The sequence below is a fragment of the Amphibalanus amphitrite genome, unplaced genomic scaffold (genome assembly GCF_019059575.1).
Source record: "Amphibalanus amphitrite isolate SeventyFive unplaced genomic scaffold, NRLGWU_Aamphi_draft 000788F_arrow, whole genome shotgun sequence".
NCBI lineage: Eukaryota > Metazoa > Arthropoda > Thecostraca > Balanomorpha > Balanidae > Amphibalanus > Amphibalanus amphitrite.
Window position 1 is genome coordinate 325,884 of NW_024882282.1, and position 23,147 is coordinate 349,030.

The following is a 23,147-nucleotide window of genomic DNA, read 5'->3' on the forward strand; positions in this document are numbered from 1 at the left end:
TTCGAGCAATAGAGAACATAGTATCAAAAAGGTCATAATAAAAGCATTAATTATTCATGATAAACTATCAAATGAATTTTCGCCGCGATTTTTAATGTGACATGTCTTTCCTTTAACACGCACCAAGATAATATTTAGTGGTGGATTGCCACATCAATCTGGTGCACCATTGACGATTAGTTGCGCAAACAGTTTTGTGCCGGCGGCATTGCGGCGATGATATTATGTGGATATTATCGATATTATCACGCTATTATGAGAACTGTGTACCAAGAGGGACCCTATCAGTGTTTTTATCGCAGTGTATATAAATATATAAATAGTTTTTATATACCTTGACCTTGGGCCCCATAGTGTGCACGACGTTACCTATTTATATTGTGCTCAAACGTGCATATAGTTGCATCATATTCACATTCAGATTCGCGTGCACATTCGCGGACCCCTTCGATTTGGCTGAAAATTGCACAGCAGATAGACCATGAGCTCCTAAGTGCAAAAATCATCTTTTTATTTACCGACATTAAGTATTTTCCAAGTTATTCACGTTTGTTTTACTAGTACAATATTCTCGTTAGTAAACTTCCCGGAAAAATCGGACCTCATCAAATTTCAAGAAAATTTACGAAATGATTAAGACTCAGTAGTTCTTTACAAAAAACTAATTTGCATTAAACGCGGTCGCATAGTTTTCTCAGGAGAAGTCTCTAAAGTTCAAGGTCGTTCAAGGTCATGCAATTTTTCTCACTTTTTGGAGTCGTTTTACACGTGACAGCTTCGTATTTATGAAGGACATTAGCTATACATACTGCAATAACAATATACTTAAGCACCAGAGGCATTGTTAGACCAAAGGGCGAAAAACAGTCGATAAACCTATTGAGCAAAGAAAAGAGGCAAATACAAGTGATATTCAGATTTCTCGTCCTAAAGTGAACTTGCCGGACCCCTCCGATTTCGTTCAAAGTAACAGGAATGATGCTCCTTGACCTCCTGAACACGAAAATAGTGCTCCTTTTGACCGACATCAAAGACTTTTCCAGATATACGCATGCGTGCACATTCAAATTGCATATGTTGCATATGGCACGTTGGGCGGACCCCTTCGATTTCGTTTAAAATCACAGGAATGATGATCCTTGACCTCCTGAACACGAAAGTAGTGCTCCTTTTGACCGACATCAAAGACTTTTCCAGATATACGCATGCGTGCACATTCAAATTGCATATGTTGCATATGGCACGTTGGGCGGACCCCTTCGATTTCGCTCAAAATCACAGGAATGATGCTCCTTGACCTCCTGAACACGAAAACAGTGGTACTTTTGACCGATATCAAAGACTTTTCCAGATATACGCATGCGTGCACATTCAAATTGCATATGTTGCATATGGCACGTTGGGCGGACCCCTTCGATTTCGTTCAAAATCACAGGAATGATGCTCCTTGACCTGAACACGAAAACAGTGCTACTTTTGACCGACATCAAAGACTTTTCCAGATATACGCATCCGTGCACATTCAAATTGCATATGTTGCATATGGCACGTTGGGCGGACCCCTTCGATTTCGTTTAAAATCACAGGAATGATGATCCTTGACCTCCTGAACACGAAAGTAGTGCTCCTTTTGACCGACATCAAAGACTTTTCCAGATATACGCATGCGTGCACATTCAAATTGCATATGTTGCATATGGCACGTTGGGCGGACCCCTTCGATTTCGCTCAAAATCACAGGAATGATGCTCCTTGACCTCCTGAACACGAAAACAGTGGTACTTTTGACCGACATCAAAGACTTTTCCAGATATACGCATGCGTGCACATTCAAATTGCATATGTTGCATATGGCACGTTGGGCGGACCCCTTCGATTTCGTTCAAAATCACAGGAATGATGCTCCTTGACCTCCTGAACACGAAAACAGTGCTACTTTTGACCGACATCAAAGACTTTTCCAGATATACGCATCCGTGCACATTCAAATTGCATATGTTGCATATGGCACGTTGGGCGGACCCCTTCGATTTCGTTCAAAATCACAGGAATGATGCTCCTTGACCTCCTGAACACGAAAACAGTGGTACTTTTGACCGACATCAAAGACTTTTCCAGATATACGCATGCGTGCACATTCAAATTGCATATGTTGCATATGGCACGTTGGGCGGACCCCTTCGATTTGGCTCAAAATCACAGGAATGATGCTCCTTGACCTCCTGAACACGAAAACAGTGGTACTTTTGACCGACATCAAAGACTTTTCCAGATATACGCATGCGTGCACATTCAAATTGCATATGTTGCATATGGCACGTTGGGCGGACCCCTTCGATTTCGTTCAAAATCACAGGAATGATGCTCCTTGACCTCCTGAACACGAAAATAGTGCTCCTTTTGACCGACATCAAAGACTTTTCCAGATATACGCATGCGTGCACATTCAAATTGCATATGTTGCATATGGCACGTTGGGCGGACCCCTTCGATTTCGCTCAAAATCACAGGAATGATGCTCCTTGACCTACTGAACACGAAAACAGTGCTACTTTTGACCGACATCAAAGACTTTTCCAGATATACGCATGCGTGCACATTCAAATTGCATATGTTGCATATGGCACGTTGGGCGGACCCCTTCGATTTCGTTCAAAATCACAGGAGTGATGCTCCTTAACCTCCTGAACACGAAAACAGTGCTACTTTTGACCGACATCAAAGACTTTTCCAGATATACGCATGCGTGCACATTCAAATTGCATATGTTGCATATGGCACGTTGGGCGACCCCTTCGATTTCGTTCAAAATCACAGGAATGATGCTCCTTGACCTCCTGAACACGAAAGTAGTGCTCCTTTTGACCGACATCAAAGACTTTTCCAGATATACGCATGCGTGCACATTCAAATTGCATATGTTGCATATGGCACGTTGGGCGGACCCCTTCGATTTCGTTCAAAATCACAGGAATGATGCTCCTTGACCTCTTGAACACGAAAACAGTGCTACGTTTGACCGACATCAAAGACTTTTCCAGATATACGCATGCGTGCACTTTCAAATTGCATATGTCGCATATGGCACGTTGGGCGGACCCCTTCGATTTCGTTCAAAATCACAGGAATGATGCTCCTTGACCTCCTGAACACGAAAGTAGTGCTCCTTTTGACCGACATCAAAGACTTTTCCAGATATACGCATGCGTGCACATTCAAATTGCATATGTTGCATATGGCACGTTGGGCGGACCCCTTCGATTTCGCTCAAAATCACAGGAATGATGCTCCTTGACCTCCTGAACACGAAAACAGTCCTACTTTTGACCGACATCAAAGACTTTTCCAGATATACGCATGCGTGCACATTCAAATTGCATATCTTGCATATGGCACGTTGGGCGGACCTCTTCGATTTCGCTAAAAATCACAGGAATGATGCTCCTTGACCTCCTGAACACGAAAATAGTGCTCCTTTTGACCGACATCAAAGACTTTTCCAGATATACGCATCCGTGCACATTCAAATTGCATATGTTGCATATGGCACGTTGGGCGGACCCCTTCGATTTCGTTCAAAATCACAGGAATGATGCTCCTTGACCTCCTGAACACGAAAGTAGTGCTCCTTTTGACCGACATCAAAGACTTTTCCAGATATACGCATGCGTGCACATTCAAATTGCATATGTTGCATATGGCACGTTGGGCGGACCCCTTCGATTTCGCTCAAAATCACAGGAATGATGCTCCTTGACCTCCTGAACACGAAAACAGTGGTACTTTTGACCGACATCAAAGACTTTTCCTGATATACGCATGCGTGCACATTCAAATTGCATATGTTACATATGGGACGTTGGGCGGACCCCTTCGATTTCGTTCAAAATCACAGGAATGATGCTCCTTGACCTCCTGAACACGAAAACAGTGCTACTTTTGACCGACATCAAAGACTTTTCCAGATATACGCATTCGTGCACATTCAACTTGCATATGTTGCATATGGCACGTTGGGCGGACCCCTTCGATTTCGTTCAAAATCACAGGAATGATGCTCCTTGACCTCCTGAACACGAAAATAGTGCTCCTTCTGACCGACATCAAAGACTTTTCCAGATATACGCATGCGTGCACATTCAAATTGCATATGTTGCATATGGCACGTTGGGCGGACCCCTTCGATTTCGCTCAAAATCACAGGAATGATGCTCCTTGACCTCCTGAACACGAAAACAGTGGTACTTTTGACCGACATCAAAGACTTTTCCAGATATACGCATGCGTGCACATTCAAATTGCATATGTTGCATATGGCACGTTGGGCGGACCCCTTCGATTTCGTTCAAAATCACAGGAATGATGCTCCTTGACCTCCTGAACACGAAAACAGTGCTACTTTTGACCGACATCAAAGACCTTTCCAGATATACGCATGCGTGCACATTCAAATTGCATATTTTGCATATGGCACGTTGGGCGGACCCCTTCGATTTTGTTCAAAATCACAGGAATGATGCTCCTTGACCTCCTGAACACGAAAATAGTGCTCCTTTTGACTGACATCAAAGACTTTTCCAGATATACGCATGCGTGCACATTCAAATTGCATATGTTGCATATGGCACGTTGGGCGGCCCCCTTCGATTTCGCTCAAAATCACAGGAATGATGCTCCTTGACCTCCTGAACACGAAAATAGTGCTCCTTTTGACCGACATCAAAGACTTTTCCAGATATACGCATGCGTGCACATAGTCGTTGTGAGTCTAGAAGCTTCTAAAGAGGCCAATGTTTGGCTATACACCCCGTAAGTGGTCTTTAGGCATACGAGTCAATGCAGAGGTCAACTTAACGGTCTCTCCTGCCTAAACTAAGAAAGATACAGAAACCCGGTTACCACCATTCGATAGTCCTTGAATGTATCTACAATACATAGGAAATTCAAGGTTTTGACGTTTTTGGTCTGGCCGCCAGATGACGCCAAAGTTGACATATATTTGCGCCACCTGGTGGGCAGTTGTAGAAGCTCGACGAAAATGCGGTTCTAATATGTTGTAGCCACATCCATTCTGCATCGACTGACACTAGAAACTTGAAGATCGGTGTAGTCGTATTGAATGTAGAAGCTTCTAAAGAGATCTATGTTTGTCTATGCACCCCTTAAGTGGTCTTTAGGCATGCGAGTCAATTCAGAGGTCAACTTAACGGTCTCTCCTGCCTAAACTAAGAAAGATACAGAAATCCGGTTACCACCATTCGATAGTCCTTGAATGTATCTATAACATATAGGAAATTCAAGGTCTTGACGTTTTTGACGTTACCAAGCGAATAACAAAGCTAAGGTCTCCAACGATTCCCCGATTCACGGACTACCTTCGCCAAGGTTCGTGACCTACAAGGTCATGACCTTCCAGGTCAATATCAAGGTCAAACGACGGGAACCGCTCTGCGCGCCGAAGTTAGCGACCGATTTCCAAAGTTAAGGTGTCAAACGATTCCCCGATTCACGGACTACATTCACCGAGGTTTATGACCCTCAAAGTCATGACCTTCCAGGTCAGCACCAAGGTCAAATCACAGAAAGCGCCCTACACGCCAAACTTAACGACCGATTACCAAAGTTAAGGTCTCAAACGGTCTCAAACGATTCCCCGATTCACAGACTACCTCCACCGAGGTTCATGACCTCCAAGGTCGTGACCTTCCAGGTCAACATCAAGGTCAAACGACGGAAACCGCTCTGCACGACAAAATTAGCGACCGATTACTAAAGTTAAGGTCTCAAACGATTCCACAGTTCACGAACTACCTTCTCCAACGTTCATGACCTCATCCAGGTCAACACCAAGGTAAAATGACAGAAAGCGCCCTACACGCCAAAGTTACCGGCCGATTACCAAAGTTAAGGTCTCAAACGAATCCCCGATTCACAGAATACCTTCACCAAGATTCGTGACCTCCAGAGTCATGACCCTCCAGGTCAACATCAGGCCAAACGACGGAAAACGCTCTGCAAGCCAAAGGTAGCGAACGATTCCCAAAGGTAAGGTCTCCTGACTAGTCTCGTATGCCTAAAGACCACTTAAGGGGTGCATAGCCAAACATTGGTCTCTTTAGAAGCTTCTAGACTCAAAACGACTGAACCGATCTTCAAGTTTCTAGTGTCAGTCGATGCAGAATTGATGTGGCTACAAACATGTTAGATCCGCATTTTCGTCGAGCTTCTACAACTGCCCACTAGTAGGCGCAAATATATGTCATTTTTGGCGCCATCTGGTGGCCAGACCAAAAACGTCAAGACCTTGAATTTCCCATATGTTGTAGATAGATTCAAGGACTATCGAATGGTGGTAACCGGGTTTCTGTATCTTTCTTAGTTTAGGCAGGAAAGACCGTTAAGTTGACCTCTGTATTGACTCGTATGCCTAAAAACCACTTAAGGGATGTATAGACAAACATTGGTCTCTTAAGAAGCTTCTAGACTCAAACGACTGAACCGATATTCAAGTTTCTAGTGTCAGTCGATGCAGAATTGATGTGGCTACAACATGTTAGAACTGCATTTTCTTTGAATTTCTACAACTGCCCACCAGGTGGCGCAAATATATGTCAAATTTGGCACCATCTGGCGGCCAGACCAAAAACGTTCAAACCTTGAATTTCCTATATGTTGTAGATACATTCAAGGACTATCAAATGGCGGTAACCGGGTTTCTGTATCTTTCTTAGTTTAGGCAGGAGAGACGTTAAGTTGACCTCTGTATTGACTCGTATGCCTAAAGACCACTTAAGGGGTGTATAGCCAAACATTGGTCTCTTTAGAAGCTTTTAGACTCAAAACGACTGAATTGATCTTCAAGTTTCTAGTGTCATTCGATGCAGAATTGATGTGGCTACAACATGTTAGAACCGCATTTTCGTCGAACTTCTACAACTGCCCACCAGGTGGCGCGAATATATGTCAAATTTGGCGCCATCTGGCGGCCAGACCAAAAACGTCAAGGCCTTGAATTTCCTATGTGTTGTAGATACATTCAAGTACTATCGAATAGTGGTAATCGAGTTTCTGTATCTTTCTCATTTTAGGCAGGAGAGACCGTTAAGTTGACCTCTGCATTGACTCGTATGCCTAAAGACCACTTACGGGGTGTATAGCCAAACATTGGTCTCTTTAGAAGCTTCTAGACTCAAAACGACTGAATTGATCTTCAAGTTTCTAGTGTCAGTCGATGCAGAATTGACGTGGCTACAACATGTTAGATCCGCATTTTCGTCAAACTTCTACAACTGCCCACCAGGTGGCGCAAATATATGTCAAATTTAGCGCCATCTGGCGGCCAGACCAAAAACGTCAAGACCTTGAATTTCCTATATGTTATAGATACATTCAAGGACTATCGAATGGTGGTAACCAGATTTCTGTATCTTTCTTAGTTTAGGCAGGAGAGACCGTTAAGTTGACCTCTGAATTGACTGGCATGCCTAAAGACCACCTAAGGGGTGCATAGACAAACATAGCTCTCTTTAGAAGCTTCTACATTCAATACGACTACACCGATCTTCAAGTTTCTAGTGTCAGTCGATGCAGAATGGATGTGGCTACAACATATTAGAACCGCATTTTCGTCGAGCTTCTACAACTGCCCACCAGGTGGCGCAAATATATGTCAATTTTGGCGTCATCTGGCGGCCAGACCAAAAACGTCAAGACCTTGAATTTCCTATGTGTTGTAGATACATTCAAGGACTATCGAATGGTGGTAATCGAGTTTCTGAATCTTTCTTAGTTTAGGCAGGAGAGACCGTTAAGTTGACCTCTGCATTGACTCGTATGCCTAAAGACCACTTACGGGGTGTATAGCCAAACATTGGCCTCTTTAGAAGCTTCTAGACTCAAAACGACTGAATTGATCTTCAAGTTTCTAGTGTCAGTCGATGCAGAATTGACGTGGCTACAACATGTTAGAACCGCATTTTCGTCAAGCTTCTAGAAATGCCCACCAGGTGGCGGAAATATATGTCAAGCTTGGTGCCATCTGGCCGCCAGACCAAAAACGTCAAGACCTTGAATTTCCTCTAAGTTGTAGATACATTCAAGGACTATCGAATGGCGGTAACAGGGTTTCTGTATCTTTCTTAGTTTAGGCAGGAGAGACCGTTAAGTTGACCTCTGTATTAACCCGCGCACCGACGGGGGTCTGCGCCAACTTCGCACCGACGGGGGGGGGGCGGATGACCGCCCCCCCCCTGAGATCTCGAGAACGAAGCAAGATAGCGACAAGCGGTAAACGGCATCGGATACGCACGGCCAAGATCTACAATTTTTACTCAGGTCATTTTCAGGTCAGGTCAAAGATGACGTCACAGGGGTCGAAAAAGTCAAAATGGCGGCGCTAGATATGGAGAGAGTTTTTCTCGAATAACTTTCGAATTAGTCAAGATAGGAACAAACTAAGGGCATCATCGTGATCCTCTCGTCAATCCGCATCGAATGATATATATGTTGACCTCGAAAGGTCAAGGTCAAAGGTTGACCTCAGGTCACGTGACCTCGAGGTCATCATGCATATCATTCAATGCGTCTTGACGAGCTGAACACAATGAGACCATCCACGCGTCTGTATCTTGTTCCTGTACGGAGTTATTGGCCAAAAACCTTTGGTGACCTTTGATGACGTCACATGACCTCACAGCCGCCCAACAGCAAAACAGACCTCAAGGTAGCGAAGGTTGATCGTATATGAAGTCATGTATGGTATATGGGGCCATTCCGACCCGTTTTAGTGGTAAAAACAGGGAGTTGATTTTTCCCCCATTGACTTATAATGGGGAGGTCGCGAAATTGACCTGACCTTAGGTCACCGATATCAAAATTCCGAGATACACAAAATGTAGCTACTAATGACCTAATAATATCCTGCGACTTTCAAAGGCCTCCGACATCTACTGTAGCTCTGGCACGGTGACAAAGTTGCAAAAAAGTGACTTGAGGTTGGGTCATTCAAAGTGACCTGGTGACCTGACCTTAAAAGGTAGGAGGTTCAAACTTGCACACCATGTGTAAAATTGATGAGGTTATAGTCATACCAAATTTCGCGGCGCTACGCGCCGCGGTTTTCCCGCTATTCGCGAAAAACCTCAGGGGGGGCGGATATCCGCCCCCCCCGTCGGTGCGCGGGTTAACTCGTATGCCTAAAGACCACTAAAGGGGTGTATAGACAAACATTGGTCTCTTAAGAAGCTTCTAGACTCAAAACGACTGAACTGATCTTCAAGTTTCTAGTGTCAGTCGATGCAGAATTGATGTGGCTACAACATGTTAGAACCGCATTTTTGTCGAACTTCTACAACTGCCCACCAGGTGGCGCAAATATATGTCAACTTTGCCTGAACAAACATAGGTTTCTTTAGAAGCTTCTACATTCAATACGACTACACCGATCTTCAAGTTTCTAGTGTCAGTCGATGCAGAATGGATGTGGCTACAACATATTAGAACCGCATTTTCGTCGAGCTTCTACAACCGCCCACCAGGTGGCGCAAATATTTGTCAACTTTGGCGTCATCTGGTGGCCAGACCAAAAACGTCAAGACCTTGAATTTCCTATGTATTGTAGATACATTCAAGGACTATCGAATGGTGGTAACCGGGTTTCTGTATCTTTCTTAGTTTAGGCAGGAGAGACCGTTAAGTTGACCTCTGCATTGACTCGTATGCCTAAAGACCACTTACGGGGTGTATAGCCAAACATTAGCCTCTTTAGAAGCTTCTAGACTCGAAACGACTGAATTGATCTTCAAGTTTCTAGTGTCAGTCGATGCAGAATTGATGTGGCTACAACATGTTAGAACCGCATTTTCGTCGAACTTCTACAACTGCCCACCAGGTGGCGCAAATGAATGTCAAATCTGGTGGCCAGACCAAAAACGTCAAGACCTTGAATTTCCTATGTGTTTTAGATACATTCAAGGACTATCGAATGCTGGTAACCGGGTTTCTGTATCTTTCTTAGTTTAGGCAGTAGAGACCGTTAAATTGACCTCTGCATTGACTCGTATGCCTAAAGACCACTTACGGGGTGTATAGCCAAACAATGGTCTCTTTAGAAGCTTCTAGACTCAAAACGACTGAATTGATCTTCAAGTTTCTAGTGTCAGTCGATGTAGAATTGACGTGGCTACAACATGTTAGAACCGCATTTTCGTCGAATTTCTACAACTGCCCACCAGGTGGCGCAAATATATGTCAAGCTTGGTGCCATCTGGCGGCCAGACTAAGAACGTTCAGACCTTGAATTTCCTCTAAGTTGTAGATACATTCAAGGACTATCGAATGGCGGTAACAGGGTTTCTGTATCTTTCTTAGTTTAGGCAGGAGAGACCGTTAAGTTGACCTCTGTATTGACTCGTATGCCTAAAGACCACTAAAGGGGTGTATAGACAAACATTGGTCTCTTAAGAAGCTTCTAGACTCAAAACGACTGAACCGATCTTCAAGTTTCTAGTGTCAGTCGATGCAGAATTAATGTGGCTACAACATGTTAGAACGGCATTTTCGTCGAACTTCTACAACTGCCCACCAGGTGGCGCAAATAAATGTCAACTTTGGCGCCATCTGGCGGCCAGACCAAAAACGTCAAGACCTTGAATTTCCTATGTGTTGTAGATACATTCAAGGTCTATCGAATGGTGGTAGCCGGGTTTCTGTATCTTTCTTAGTTTAGGCAGGAGAGACCGTTAAGTTGACCTCTGCATTGACTCGTATGCCTAAAGACCACTTACGGGGTGTATAGCCAAACATTGGCCTCTTTAGAAGCTTCTAGACTCAAAACGACTGAATTGATCATCAAGTTTCTAGTGTCAGTCGATGCAAAATTGATGTGGCTACAACATGTTAGAAGCGCATTTTCATCGAGCTTCTAGAACTGCCCACCAGAAGCTTCTAGACTCAAAACGACTATGTGCACGCATGCGTACCTATATCTGGAAAAGTCTTTGATGTCGGTCAAAAGGAGCACTATTTTCGTGTTCAGGAAATCAAGGAGCATCATTCCTGTGATTTTGAGCGAAATCGAAAGGGTCCGCCCAACGTGCCATATGCAACATATGCAATTTGAATGTGCACGCATGCGTATATCTGGAAGTCTTTGATGTCGGTCAAAAGTAACACTGTTTTCGTGTTCAGGAGGTCAAGGAGCATCATTCCTGTGATTTTGAGCGAAATCGAAGGGGTCCGCCCAACGTGCCATATGCAACATATGTAATTCGAATGTGCACGCATGCGTATATCTGGAAAAGTCTTTGATGTCGGTCAAAAGGAGCACTATTTTCGTGTTCAGGAGGTCAAGGAGCATCATTCCTGTGATTTTGAACGAAATCGAAGGGGTCCGCCCAACGTGCCATATGCAACATATGCGATTTGAATGTGCACGGATGCGTATATCTGGAAAAGTCTTTGATGTCGGTCAAAAGTAGCACTGTTTTCGTGTTCAGGAGGTCAAGGAGCATCATTCCTGTGATTTTGAACGAAATCGAAGGGGTCCGCCCAACGTGCCATATGCAACATATGCAATTTGAATGTGCACGCATGCGTATATCTGGAAAAGTCTTGATGTCGGTCAAAAGTAGCACTGTTTTCGTGTTCAGGAGGTCAAGGAGCATCATTCCTGTGATTTTGAGCGAAATCGAAGGGGTCCGCCCAACGTGCCATATGCAACATATGCAATTTGAATGTGCACGCATGCGGATATCTGGAAAAGTCTTTGATGTCGGTCAAAAGGAGCACTACTTTCGTGTTCAGGAGGTCAAGGAGCATCAATCCTGTGATTTTGAACGAAATCGAAGGGGTCCGCCCAACGTGCCATATGCAACATATGCAATTTGAATGTGCACGCATGCGTATATCTGGAAAATCTTTGATGTCGGTCAAAAGGAGCACTGTTTTCGTGTTCAGGAGGTTAAGGAGCATCATTCCTGTGATTTTGAACGAAATCGAAGGGGTCCGCCCAAGGTGCCATATGCAACATATGCAATTTGAATGTGCACGGATGCGTATATCTGGAAAAGTCTTTGATGTCGGTCAAAAGGAGCACTATTTTCGTGTTCAGGAGGTCAAGGAGCATCATTCCTGTGATTTTGAACGAAATCGAAGGGGTCCGCCCAAGGTGCCATATGCAACATATGCAATTTGAATGTGCACGCATGCGTATATCTGGAAAAGTCTTTGATGTCGGTCAAAAGTAGCACTATTTTCGTGTTCAGGAGGTCAAGGAGCATCATTCCTGTGATTTTGAACGAAATCGAAGGGGTCCGCCCAACGTGCCATATGCAACATATGCAATTTGAATGTGCACGCATGCGTATATCTGGAAAAGTCTTTGATGTCGGTCAAAAGTAGCACTGTTTTCGTGTTCAGGAGGTCAAGGAGCATCATTCCTGTGATTTTGAACGAAATCGAAGGGGTCCGCCCAACGTGCCATATGCAACATATGCAATTTGAATGTGCACGCATGCGTATATCTGGAAAAGTCTTTGATGTCGGTCAAAAGGAGCACTACTTTCGTGTTCAGGAGGTCAAGGAGCATCATTCCTGTGATTTTGAACGAAATCGAAGGGGTCCGCCCAACGTGCCATATGCAACATATGCAATTTGAATGTGCACGCATGCGTATATCTGGAAAAGTCTTTGATGTCGGTCAAAAGTAGCACTGTTTTCGTGTTCAGGAGGTTAAGGAGCATCATTCCTGTGATTTTGAGCGAAATCGAAGGGGTCTGCCCAACGTGCCATATGCAACATATGCAATTTGAATGTGCACGGATGCGTATATCTGGAAAAGTCTTTGATGTCGGTCAAAAGGAGCACTATTTTCGTGTTCAGGAGGTCAAGGTGCATCATTCCTGTGATTTTGAGCGAAATCGAAGGGGTCTGCCCAACGTGCCATATGCAACATATGCAATTTGAATGTGCACGCATGCGTATATCTGGAAAAGTCTTTGATGTCGGTCAAAAGGAGCACTATTTTCGTGTTCAGGAGGTCAAGGAGCATCATTCCTGTGATTTTGAGCGAAATCGAAGGGGTCCGCCCAACGTGCCATATACAACATATGCAATTTGAATGTACACGCATGCGTATATCTGGAAAAGTCTTTGATGTCGGTCAAAAGTAGCACTGTTTTCGTGTTCAGGAGGTCAAGGAGCATCATTCCTGTGATTTTGAGCGAAATCGAAGGGGTCCGCCCAACGTGCCATATGCAACATATGCAATTTGAATGTGCACGCATGCGTATATCTGGAAAAGTCTTTGATGTCGGTCAAAAGGAGCACTATTTTTGTGTTCAGGAGGTCAAGGAGCATCATTCCTGTGATTTTGAACGAAATCGAAGGGGTCCGCCCAACGTGCCATATGCAACATATGCAATTTGAATGTGCACGCATGCGTATATCTGGAAAAGTCTTTGATGTCGGTCAAAAGTAGCACTGTTTTCGTGTTCAGGAGGTCAAGGAGTATCATTCCTGTGATTTTGAACGAAATCGAAGGGGTCCGCCCAACGTGCCATATGCAACATATGCAATTTGAATGTGCACGCATGCGTATATCTGGAAAAGTCTTTGATGTCGGTCAAAAGTAGCACTGTTTTCGTGTTCAGGAGGTCAAGGAGCATCATTCCTGTGATTTTGAGCGAAATCGAAGGGGTCCGCCCAACGTGCCATATGCAACATATGCAATTTGAATGTGCACGCATGCGTATATCTGGAAAAGTCTTTGATGTCGGTCAAAAGGAGCACTACTTTCGTGTTCAGGAGGTCAAGGAGCATCATTCCTGTGATTTTGAGCGAAATCGAAGGGGTCCGCCCAACGTGCCATATGCAACATATGCAATTTGAATGTGCACGCATGCGTATATCTGGAAAAGTCTTTGCCATGTCGGTCAGAGGGAGCACTATTTTCGTGTTCAGGAGGTCAAGGAGCATCATTCCTGTGATTTTGAACGAAATCGAAGGGGTCCGCCCAACGTGCCATATGCAACATATGCAATTTGAATGTGCACGCATGCGTATATCTGGAAAAGTCTTTGATGTCGGTCAAAAGGAGCACTATTTTCGTGTTCAGGAGGTCAAGGAGCATCATTCCTGTGATTTTGAACGAAATCGAAGGGGTCCGCCCAAGGTGCCATATGCAACATATGCAATTTGAATGTGCACGCATGCGTGTATCTGGAAAAGTCTTTGATGTCGGTCAAAAGTACCACTGTTTTCGTGTTCAGGAGGTCAAGGAGCATCATTCCTGTGATTTTGAGCGAAATCGAAGGGGTCCGCCCAACGTGCCATATGCAACATATGCAATTTGAATGTGCACGCATGCGTATATCTGGAAAAGTCTTTGATGTCGGTCAAAAGGAGCACTACTTTCGTGTTCAGGAGGTCAAGGAGCATCATTCCTGTGATTTTAAACGAAATCGAAGGGGTCCGCCCAACGTGCCATATGCAACATATGCAATTTGAATGTGCACGCATGCGTATATCTGGAAAAGTCTTTGATGTCGGTCAAAAGGAGCACTATTTTCGTGTTCAGGAGGTCAAGGAGCATCATTCCTGTGACTTTGAACGAAATCGGAGGGGTCCGGCAAGTTCACTTTAGGACGAGAAATCTGAATATCACTTGTATTTGCCTCTTTTCTTTGCTCAATAGGTTTATCGACTGTTTTTCGCCCTTTGGTCTAACAATGCCTCTGGTGCTTAAGTATATTGTTATTGCAGTATGTATAGCTAATGTCCTTCATAAATACGAAGCTGTCACGTGTAAAACGACTCCAAAAAGTGAGAAAAATTGCATGACCTTGAACGACCTTGAACTTTAGAGACTTCTCCTGAGAAAACTATGCGACCACGTTTGATGCAAGTTAGTTTTTTGTAAAGAACTACTGAGTCTTAATTATTTCTGAAATTTTCTTGAAATTTGATGAGGTCCGATTTTTCCGGGAAGTTTACTAACCAGAATATTGTACTAGTAAAACAAACTTGAATAACTTGGAAAATACTTAATGTCGGTAAATCAAAAGATGATTTTTGCACTTAGGTGCTCATGGTCTATCTGCTGTGCGATTTTCAGCCAAATCGAAGGGGTCCGCGAATGTGCACGCGAATCTGAATGTGAATATGATGCAACTATATGCACGTTGTGCTCAACTCAAACTTGAACTGCATAATCCTGTTTTAAGGCGATAACAATAAATACCGATAAAGCACGGTGCGGCCAAGGCAGTATATTGATATGTGCGGCAGTATATATGATATGTGCGGTCCGCCCCGGGACATTCAGTAATCAGTTGTGGTTTAACTGATTTCTTTTTTGGTTAATAAAATAATTTATATAATTTTGGCATTTAATTGAACATTTTCACATCACTTTTGACCATAAATACACCACATTTGGTGGATCCAGAAAGCTTGTAGATGATGGGTGGGTTCTTAAAAGCTGTTACCTACCTAGCAAGGTTTCTGGAAAAGTTGTTGAATTTAAAAAAAACAAGCTTTGAGTACTGAGTAATTTTGACATCCATGGGTGCATATGCCTCAGCCCTCAAGTCCTCTTTGGCGGACCAGTGATCTGCGCGCAGGACAAGAATTGAAGGGACTAACTGTTTCTGTATGTCTGTCTGTCTGTCTCTGTCTCTGTCTCATGTTTTGATTAAATGCAACTTGATATTGGCATTATTCCAGATTCTCAGAGCAAGAATGGTATGATGGAGCACAGTAATTCAGTGCAAGTTGAGTGTCAGCCAATAACTTCCTTGGAAGACCTATTGGCATGGAATGAAGAGAAGACACTGCATCAACCTGTCCAAATCACTAGGACACCTCTGGCACAGTTTGATTGTGATGGAAGACCATTGGCTGGTTGTGAGCAGCCAAAGCTTCTTGTCTGCCATGATATGAAGGGTGGTTATCTGGATGACAGGTATAACAACCATTTTTGCATATCATCTGAATTCATTGTTTGCCTGATCAGCTATGAATCATCCATATTTTGCCCCATTTTACATAACTTGGTTATCAATCACAAACTTGAATGCTGCTAAGTGCTAATGATAACAAGAGCGCATTCTGATTTGCTGACTAAATAAGAGTGCTTTTTGATAAATTTATTTTTAGCTATGAGCCATGTTTTTTTTTGTGTGGCATGTCTGAGGACAATACCTAGGCATAATATGCCCTTGGTTTGTTTGTAGGTGGTATGGTGGTCACAATGATCCATCAGCATACACATTTTACCACTGGTCTCTGGTGGATGAGTTTGTCTACTTCAGCCATGAGCTGGTGACAGTGCCACCCTGTGCCTGGGTGGATGCTGCCCATATTCATGGTGTCGCTATATATGGTGAGATGGGGAACCACACTGATTGACAGGTTCTTGGGTAGGCTAGCAATATTTACACCAGGATTGAAAATGCTCTATATTTTTACATTACCAAATGTCATTTTGTTTTAACCGTGGTTTGTTTCTCATTTAGGTCATAACTTACCCATATAATCTAGCCATCGTGCATGCTGTGTATTCTAACAGCTGCACATATTTTGGCATTGTGTTGTGTGATGTTCATTGCGGTCGCCATACATCGTCACTTGTTCCCGCATCCCCAGGCACGCTGATGACCGAGTTTGACGCCGGCGCGGCCATCTGCCGCCGCCTGCTGCGCTCTGAGGAGACGGTGGACGCCGTCGTCGACCGGCTGGTGGCCGTCAGCCGACACCACGGCCTCGACGGCTGGCTGCTCAACATCGAGAACCCGATCGACACGCAGCAGGTGCGACTGCACGGCTACCCGACTGCGGGAGGGCTGCTCGGCGTTCACGGTGTGGCTCCGAATGCAGCTGAGATTCGTTGCTGCTGTGCTGAATCGTGGTTTGTCTGTCCCGCGCTGCTGCCGTGTCCTCACTGAGCGCTGGGTCTGTGGTGTCTCTCCAGCTGCCGACCCTATCATACCTGGTGCGCCGTCTCACCGAGAGGATGCACGAGGCGGTGCCTCACTCGCGTGTCATCTGGTACGACTCTGTGACCCGTGACGGCGAGCTACGCTGGCAGGACCAGCTCAATGAGCTCAATGAGTGAGTGGCTTAACTGTCCCCCTGTCCGCTGCAGTTTAAGATGTTAATAGTTTTATGGTTAAAATTGCTGATTGCGGATTTCTACGATTTCAGCTGTTGTTGGTATCTTCTGCATCTGTGGTAAGTATTAGCTGACCGGACTTTGCATGTCTGCGTTCTGACAGGTGTTTCTTCCGGCTGTGTGACGGCATCTTCCTCAACTACTGCTGGACTCCTGCCGGTCTGGCGACGTCCCAGCGACGCGCCGGGCCGCGCCGGCGGGACGTGTACGTCGGAGTGGACGTGTTTGGCCGCGGCTGCCCGGGCGGGGGCGGCTTCAACTCGGTCCAGGTGCGCCACAGCTCCCTGGGAGGGTCACCTGCGGCCTCCCTGTGACTCAACGTACGGTATAGAGCCAGCAGCGAGGCGATGCGTTCTCTGCGTTGGCTGTTGGCTCATGAACGAACCACCGTTGATGTGAGCTGAGTAGTTGGTGTTCTTTAATTGTTAGTTTGTAAAGCTCACCAATGTCGTGTTACAATTGTTAATTGTATGCCGGTGTTCCCCATTTGCCGTCAGCCGGTGGCCGAGGCGCGCTGGCTGGGTCTCTCTGCTGCCCTGTTCGCCCCCGGCTGGACCCACGAGCGGCTGGGTGCGGAGCGGTTCGCTGCCGCCGAGGACGCGCTGTGGGACCGGCTGGCGCCGCTGCTGCCCGTCTCCGGGCCGGCCCGGCTGCCCCTGGTCACCTCCTTCTGCCAGGGCCGCGGACTCAGGCGCTACAGCCACGGACAGGTGGGCAGCCGCGGGCACCGGACTACTGGGGCTGGGGCAGGCCGAATGGGCCGCCGACACAGACGCTTCTCTAGTGGAAAGGATACATACACTATATACACTCTATACACTAACGGGACTCGGCGGGCCGTCCGGACCACGGTCTGAGAGACTTTACCAATTGCAAGGTTGGCATCGTACTAGTTAAGGCTGGGGCAGGACGTCACTGCCGCGGTATGAAGTGCGTCTGCTGCCTACGTATATCCCGTCCTGATTCACACCGCCCCTGACATTTTCTCTAACTCCTTGCCTCCATCGATCGACAGGTGACGGACGAGTCCCCGTGGCACCGGCTGTCGTGTCAGCAGCGGCAGCCGAGCCACCTCCAGGGTAGCCGGCCGGCCGACCTGCCCCTGACAGACGCCGACGGCCGGCCGGTGCCCGCCGCCTTCCAGCTGAGCTGCCCGGCCGCCCTCGGAGCGGCGGAGGACGGCGAGAGGTGGGTTACTGGACACAAGAGACTGCGGAGTTGTCTGGTAGTGGGCTCGGCAAGACTGAGCCACTGCTAAGGTAGAGACTCGGGCATACTGTGAGACTACACAGTGTCCCAGTGTAAAGACACTGACTCACTGCAGGACGGTGACGGTCGACAGGTGGACAGCCTTACCGATGTCTCTGTGGTACCTTTGTCACTAGCGAGAAAGACCTTTCCTTACCGACCGCCTCTGACCCAGTCTGCACCTCTCTGCCCCGTCAGAACGGAGAAGTGGCGGGCCGAGCGGCGGAGGATCGAGGCTGTGTGTGCCGCCGGCGAGAGCCCGCTCCAGCCCGGCTGGCTGGCTCACCACACCCTGGAGGACGCGTTCGACGGCGGCGGCTGCCTGGCGCTGGCCAACCGCTCCGGCCGACGGGCCGTGTACAGGTGAGGGATCGGAGTACAGACGGATACTGACCACAGCTGACCGAGCCCGGGCCGGCTGAGTGGAGCTGATCGTAGCTAGAGGGCCCGACTCTGATCTGTTAATGTACATTTTAACCAGGGCTGCGGAGTCGGAGTCGGAGTCGGAGTCGGAGTCGGTCGGAGTCGACAGTTGTGACCGGAGTCGGAGTCGGAGTCGGAGTCGATTTTAGAAACCCGAGCCGGAGTCGGAGTCACCGAAAATCTGTCGACTCCGCAGCCCTGCTAGGTCTGCGGAGTCGGAGTCGGGAGTTGGAGTCGGTCGGAGTCGACAATTCTGCCCGGAGTCGGAGTCGGAGTCGGAGCTGGTTTTTGAAAGCCGGAGTCGGAGTCGGAGTCGGAGTCGCCGAAAATCCATCGACTCCGCAGCCCTGATTTTAACATTTGGTATTTGAACGCATCGGCTGATCAAAACTCACGGTTGTTTTAACGGACATTGCCCCATAGCTTAAGCATTTTTGTTTCGTAAAAAACCGTCAGTGTGATTCGAGGTTGTGCTTTTTAGATTTTCACTGATAATTCCCCATGCGGACCTGACTCTGTGCTTACTTTCAGGCTGTTCAGCTGTAATCTGTCGCCTGAGGTGGGCGCCGGAGGGTCATCGCTGGCCGTTCTGTACGCGCTGAAACCCACCGGCGGTACGACAGCGGACGACTGCGCTCTGTGCGCCGACCTCGCCGTCCCGGCAGACGGTGACACCGTCAGGTGAGCGCTAGTCACCGGCTGTACCTTTTGCGCGCTGACCTTGCCGACCCAGCAGACAGGTGAGCGCTTACCGCTGGCAGTCACCGGCTGGGCTCTGTGCGCCGGCCTCGCCATCCCGGCAGACGGTGACACCGTCAGGTGAGGGCGGACTGGGCTGATTTGTGGGTTGGACCAACTAAGGACTTAAGGCTGGCGGACTAAAGCGGGCTTATTTCTCCCGTATTAAAATGGTCATTTAAAAAGATCGCAAAAGTTCAAAACTCCGCGTATGTTAATTCGTGATCCTTCTTGGTTACCTTAGGGCTTAAGTTACTGAACAACTGGTACCAAATCACTGATCATCCCCTCTGTATCCCCGACAGCCGCGTGATGCTGGCTTCGGCCGCCGCTGCCGCCGAGTACAGCTGGAAGGCCAGTGTGGAGTCGGACACCGACTCGGTCTTCTGCCTGACGCCGCTGTCCGCCGACCGGCTGCGGGGCGCGCCGCCGGCCGCCGCTCCGCCCGGCCCGGCCCAGGGCGGCTGGATCACCCGGTACGGACGACTGGACGGCACGACTCCAACCTCTTTGATGCTCAAGCATACTTGTTTAGTATTCGTCTGGATATTTATTGCACTGGAGCGTCGTTCCGGTAGCACTTGTGGATCAGCTGCCTTAGCATGGATTGTACTGACCTCCCTCCTGTCCCGCAGGCTGTACTAACCCGCCCCCCTCTGACCGCAGACTGTACCGACTGAAGGGTCCGTCCGCCGGTCGGCCGCCGCGCCTCCGCTCGATCGGAGTGTCCCTGCCGTCCGGCGGTTCGGCGCTGCTGGGCTACCTGGCCGTGCACGCCTGGCCAGGGTCGGAGACAGAGGGGTAGCCGCCGGCAGGACGTCAGGTCAGACCGGCATACTTCTCTGTGGGATACCGCATCAGCCGCCAGCTCTGTGATAATTACAGCTTCATCATAATATTAATTTGTACAGTGTGCAATGACTTATAATGGGATGCCTAATTTTTAATATGTTAATAAGTCATTAATATATGTGCGTAACATTGTTCCCTAAAGTGTCGAGAGACGTGATATAATTCTATGATATTGATTTTTTCGTAAAACAATGTCCACCACCTTTGCAACGGGATGCATACGTTTATCTTATGTGGTGATCCGTATAAATGTTGCAAGCACGCTAGTTTGCAGCGACGACCCCCTGATCCTTGACAGAAGTTAAAAGACTACTGCAATCATATGTGATATGTTCATTAGTCATCATCTTGTCAACGCCCCTGGACAAAGAAACAATATATTCACATGTTGACAGATATTGATATTGGGCGTAGCTGACAGCATTCTTCGGAGACCGTAGCTACGTGATGCCGCGAACCTTACATCCTGGCATTGTATCGTTTTGGACGGCTGTGGACAGAGCTCTGCTGCAGCATTGACAGTATTAGTTGTATATTCGCAACAAACATTGTATAATAATGCGTAATGGCATGTGCGATCAATAATTGCTTTACCGAATGTATACCGACAGCCAAGAATTCAATGCCAACTTGCAGGCGCAACGACGCAACTGCAGATACGTGTGGCACATGCTGCTGCACAACATCTCACTTGTTCGGTGTGTAGAGTTTGCATATGTATATCACGTATCCCACATTTCACACGATAGGGCATCACTCGTCTGACATCACATTTGACATTGGCTGATATTTCACATAGAACATGAATCTCTGCACTCACAGTATATTAGCACCACAATGGACGGAATAATGCACTCGAACCCGCCACAGCACTCCGCCTTCCCCTCAGCTGTCGACCGGCTGGCGCCATGGCTCACATGAGCACGCAGCCTTTCTCTGTGTCCGCCTTGTCGGTGCTCTGCTCGCCACCATCGTCCTCTCCTTGTTTTATCTTTTCGGACATGATCTGCGCCTGGAGCCGTTTCTGGTTCTCCAGTTCGGCGCGCAGTTTCTCTATCTCGTCGTTGAGCATCTGTTCGCGCTCGTGGTTGCGGCGATCTTTGCTCGGCGGTCGGTAGGACGGGCTGCCGGGTTTGGCGGCGGCGGCGGCTGCGCGGCCCTGCTGCGGACTCGTGCTCACTGCGAACGGAGAGGTGACGGGCGCCTGTAGCGGCGCGGGGGCCGGCGGCGGGGGCGGCGGGGAGGGCCGCTGCCGCTCGGGAGAGCCGCCACCGCCGGCCGGCCACGGCACCTCTGTGGCGTCCAGCTCGTCCCGCAGCCAGTCTGGCACGGCCGCCGTGGCGTCTGGGTCGTCGTGCGGCCGGCGCGCGCTGGCCGGCCGGTCGGCCGCGCCGCCGGCCCGCTGGCCGGAGTCAGGCCGGCGCGGCGGCGGGCTGCTGTCGGGCGAGCCCGAGCCGCCGGCCGGCGCCGGCAGACGCGGCAGCGGACACGTCGTGTCCACCACCACGAACACGTTCTGACTCTGCGCGTGCAGACTGCCCAGACTGAGCGTCTCGCCCTTGGCAATCTGCGCCTGCGAGGCGTACAGGGCGAGCACCTCGCGCGGCTGCAGCTGCACCTCGCGCTGCGTGTCGGCCTCCTGCTCGGACTCGCCGGCGGCGGCGGAGGCGGCGGCGCGCGCCGAGCCGCCGGCCGCCGCCGCCGCCGGCTGCTCGCTGCCCGGCCGGCTGACAGCGCCGCCGGCCGCCTGGCTGACGCGCCGCGTGCCCCACAGGTAGAGCACGTTGTCGATGGTGCCCACCACGGTGAAGGTGCTGCCGCACTGCACCATCGTCACCGTCTTGTCCATCATGCTGCGCACCAGGTTGGGCTGTCCGGCGGCGCGGCCGCGCGTGTGGCCCAGCTGTCCCTCTGAGCTGCGCCCGAACGACACCAGGTGGCCGTTCTCGGTCAGCGCCACCGTGTGGTGCGGCCCCATGCTGACGTCGATGATCTTGGAGGTGACTGACTTGACGGGCGTGGGCAGGAGTGCCTTCTCGACCTCTGCGCCGCGGCCCATGGACTGCATCAGGCCGCGCCTGGCGTTGAGGCCGAGCTTGTTGCGCTCGTTGCTGCCGCAGGCCAGCAGGGTGCCCTGCTGGGTGATGAAGATGGTGCCGTCGCCGCCGCAGCGCACGTTCTCCACCACCTGGTCGTCGGGGATGGTGACCTCCTGCGGCAGGCTGCAGTCCTCCTCGTGGCCGAGCCCCAGCTGGCCGCCCTGGCCCTGGCCCCAGCTGTACACCTCGCCGCCGCCGCCGACCACCACCACGTGGCGGCGGCCGCACGCGATCGCCGCCACGTCCACCGTCAGCAGCGACTCGACCAGCTTGGGCGTGTTGATGTTGTTCCAGTTGCCGTGACCGAGGCAGCCGTACGTGCCGTCCCCGCACGTCATCACGATGCCATTGTCGCTGGCGAACACGCTGAACCCTGTCGGCGGGACGCGCGGATCGCGGTTAGACACGGCACTTCAGACTGGTCTGCAATATGCCCACAACTGATTTCTTGGCCGGGATGTCCGATACATCTCAAACCTGCACCCCGTGATAAGAATGGGTTTACCGGCCGAACAAAGCATGACACATTGAAACCGTGCACTGCAAAAGAACCTCTAATGCTCTTTATATTTAATCAGATTTCCTGGTCAATACTGCACTGGTCATCCCCTACCCCT

The 23,147-nt window shown here is 48.6% G+C and overlaps 2 protein-coding genes across 3 annotated transcripts; one reads left to right on the forward strand and one right to left on the reverse strand.

The window, feature by feature from the left end:
- Positions 1-193: 193 nt before the first annotated feature.
- Positions 194-20,825, forward strand: LOC122366164 (cytosolic endo-beta-N-acetylglucosaminidase-like). 2 transcript variants are annotated; one of them, XM_043338077.1, is made up of 12 exons: positions 194-226; positions 15,724-15,961; positions 16,233-16,381; positions 16,645-16,808; positions 16,970-17,109; positions 17,274-17,439; positions 17,668-17,880; positions 18,186-18,358; positions 18,617-18,781; positions 19,373-19,522; positions 19,885-20,055; positions 20,246-20,825. In XM_043338077.1, exons 1-12 carry the CDS (start codon positions 217-219, stop codon positions 20,382-20,384), a joined length of 1,878 nt encoding a protein of 625 aa, XP_043194012.1. In that variant the 5' UTR covers positions 194-216; the 3' UTR covers positions 20,385-20,825. The 2 variants fall into 2 exon arrangements, with proteins under 2 accessions (XP_043194012.1, XP_043194013.1); XM_043338078.1 differs by lacking the exon at positions 194-226 and adding an exon at positions 15,203-15,250.
- A 519-nt stretch (positions 20,826-21,344) lies between these two features.
- LOC122366144 (serine/threonine-protein kinase Nek8-like) lies at positions 21,345-23,081 on the reverse strand. Its single transcript, XM_043338015.1, has 2 exons — positions 22,151-23,081; positions 21,345-21,610 (listed from the first exon to the last, which is right to left on the reverse strand). The coding sequence occupies exons 1-2, from the start codon at positions 22,866-22,868 to the stop codon at positions 21,345-21,347; spliced, it is 984 nt and encodes a 327-aa protein (XP_043193950.1). The 5' UTR covers positions 22,869-23,081.
- Positions 23,082-23,147: the final 66 nt, after the last annotated feature.

Excerpts from the sequence above, each read along its gene's own strand:
- LOC122366164 (XM_043338077.1), top strand. Across the intron at positions 15,962-16,232 it reads GGTGGTTATCTGGATGACAG|GTGGTATGGTGGTCACAATG; the intron begins GTATAACAACCA and ends GTTTGTTTGTAG. Across the intron at positions 16,809-16,969 it reads ACCCGATCGACACGCAGCAG|CTGCCGACCCTATCATACCT; the intron begins GTGCGACTGCAC and ends GTGTCTCTCCAG.
- LOC122366144 (XM_043338015.1), bottom strand. The coding sequence starts at position 22,868 with ATGACGTGCGGGGACGGCACGTACGGCTGCCTCGGTCACGGCAACTGG. Across the intron at positions 21,611-22,150 it reads CGGCGCTGTCAGCCGGCCGG|TGAGCACGAGTCCGCAGCAG; the intron begins GCAGCGAGCAGC and ends CTCCGTTCGCAG.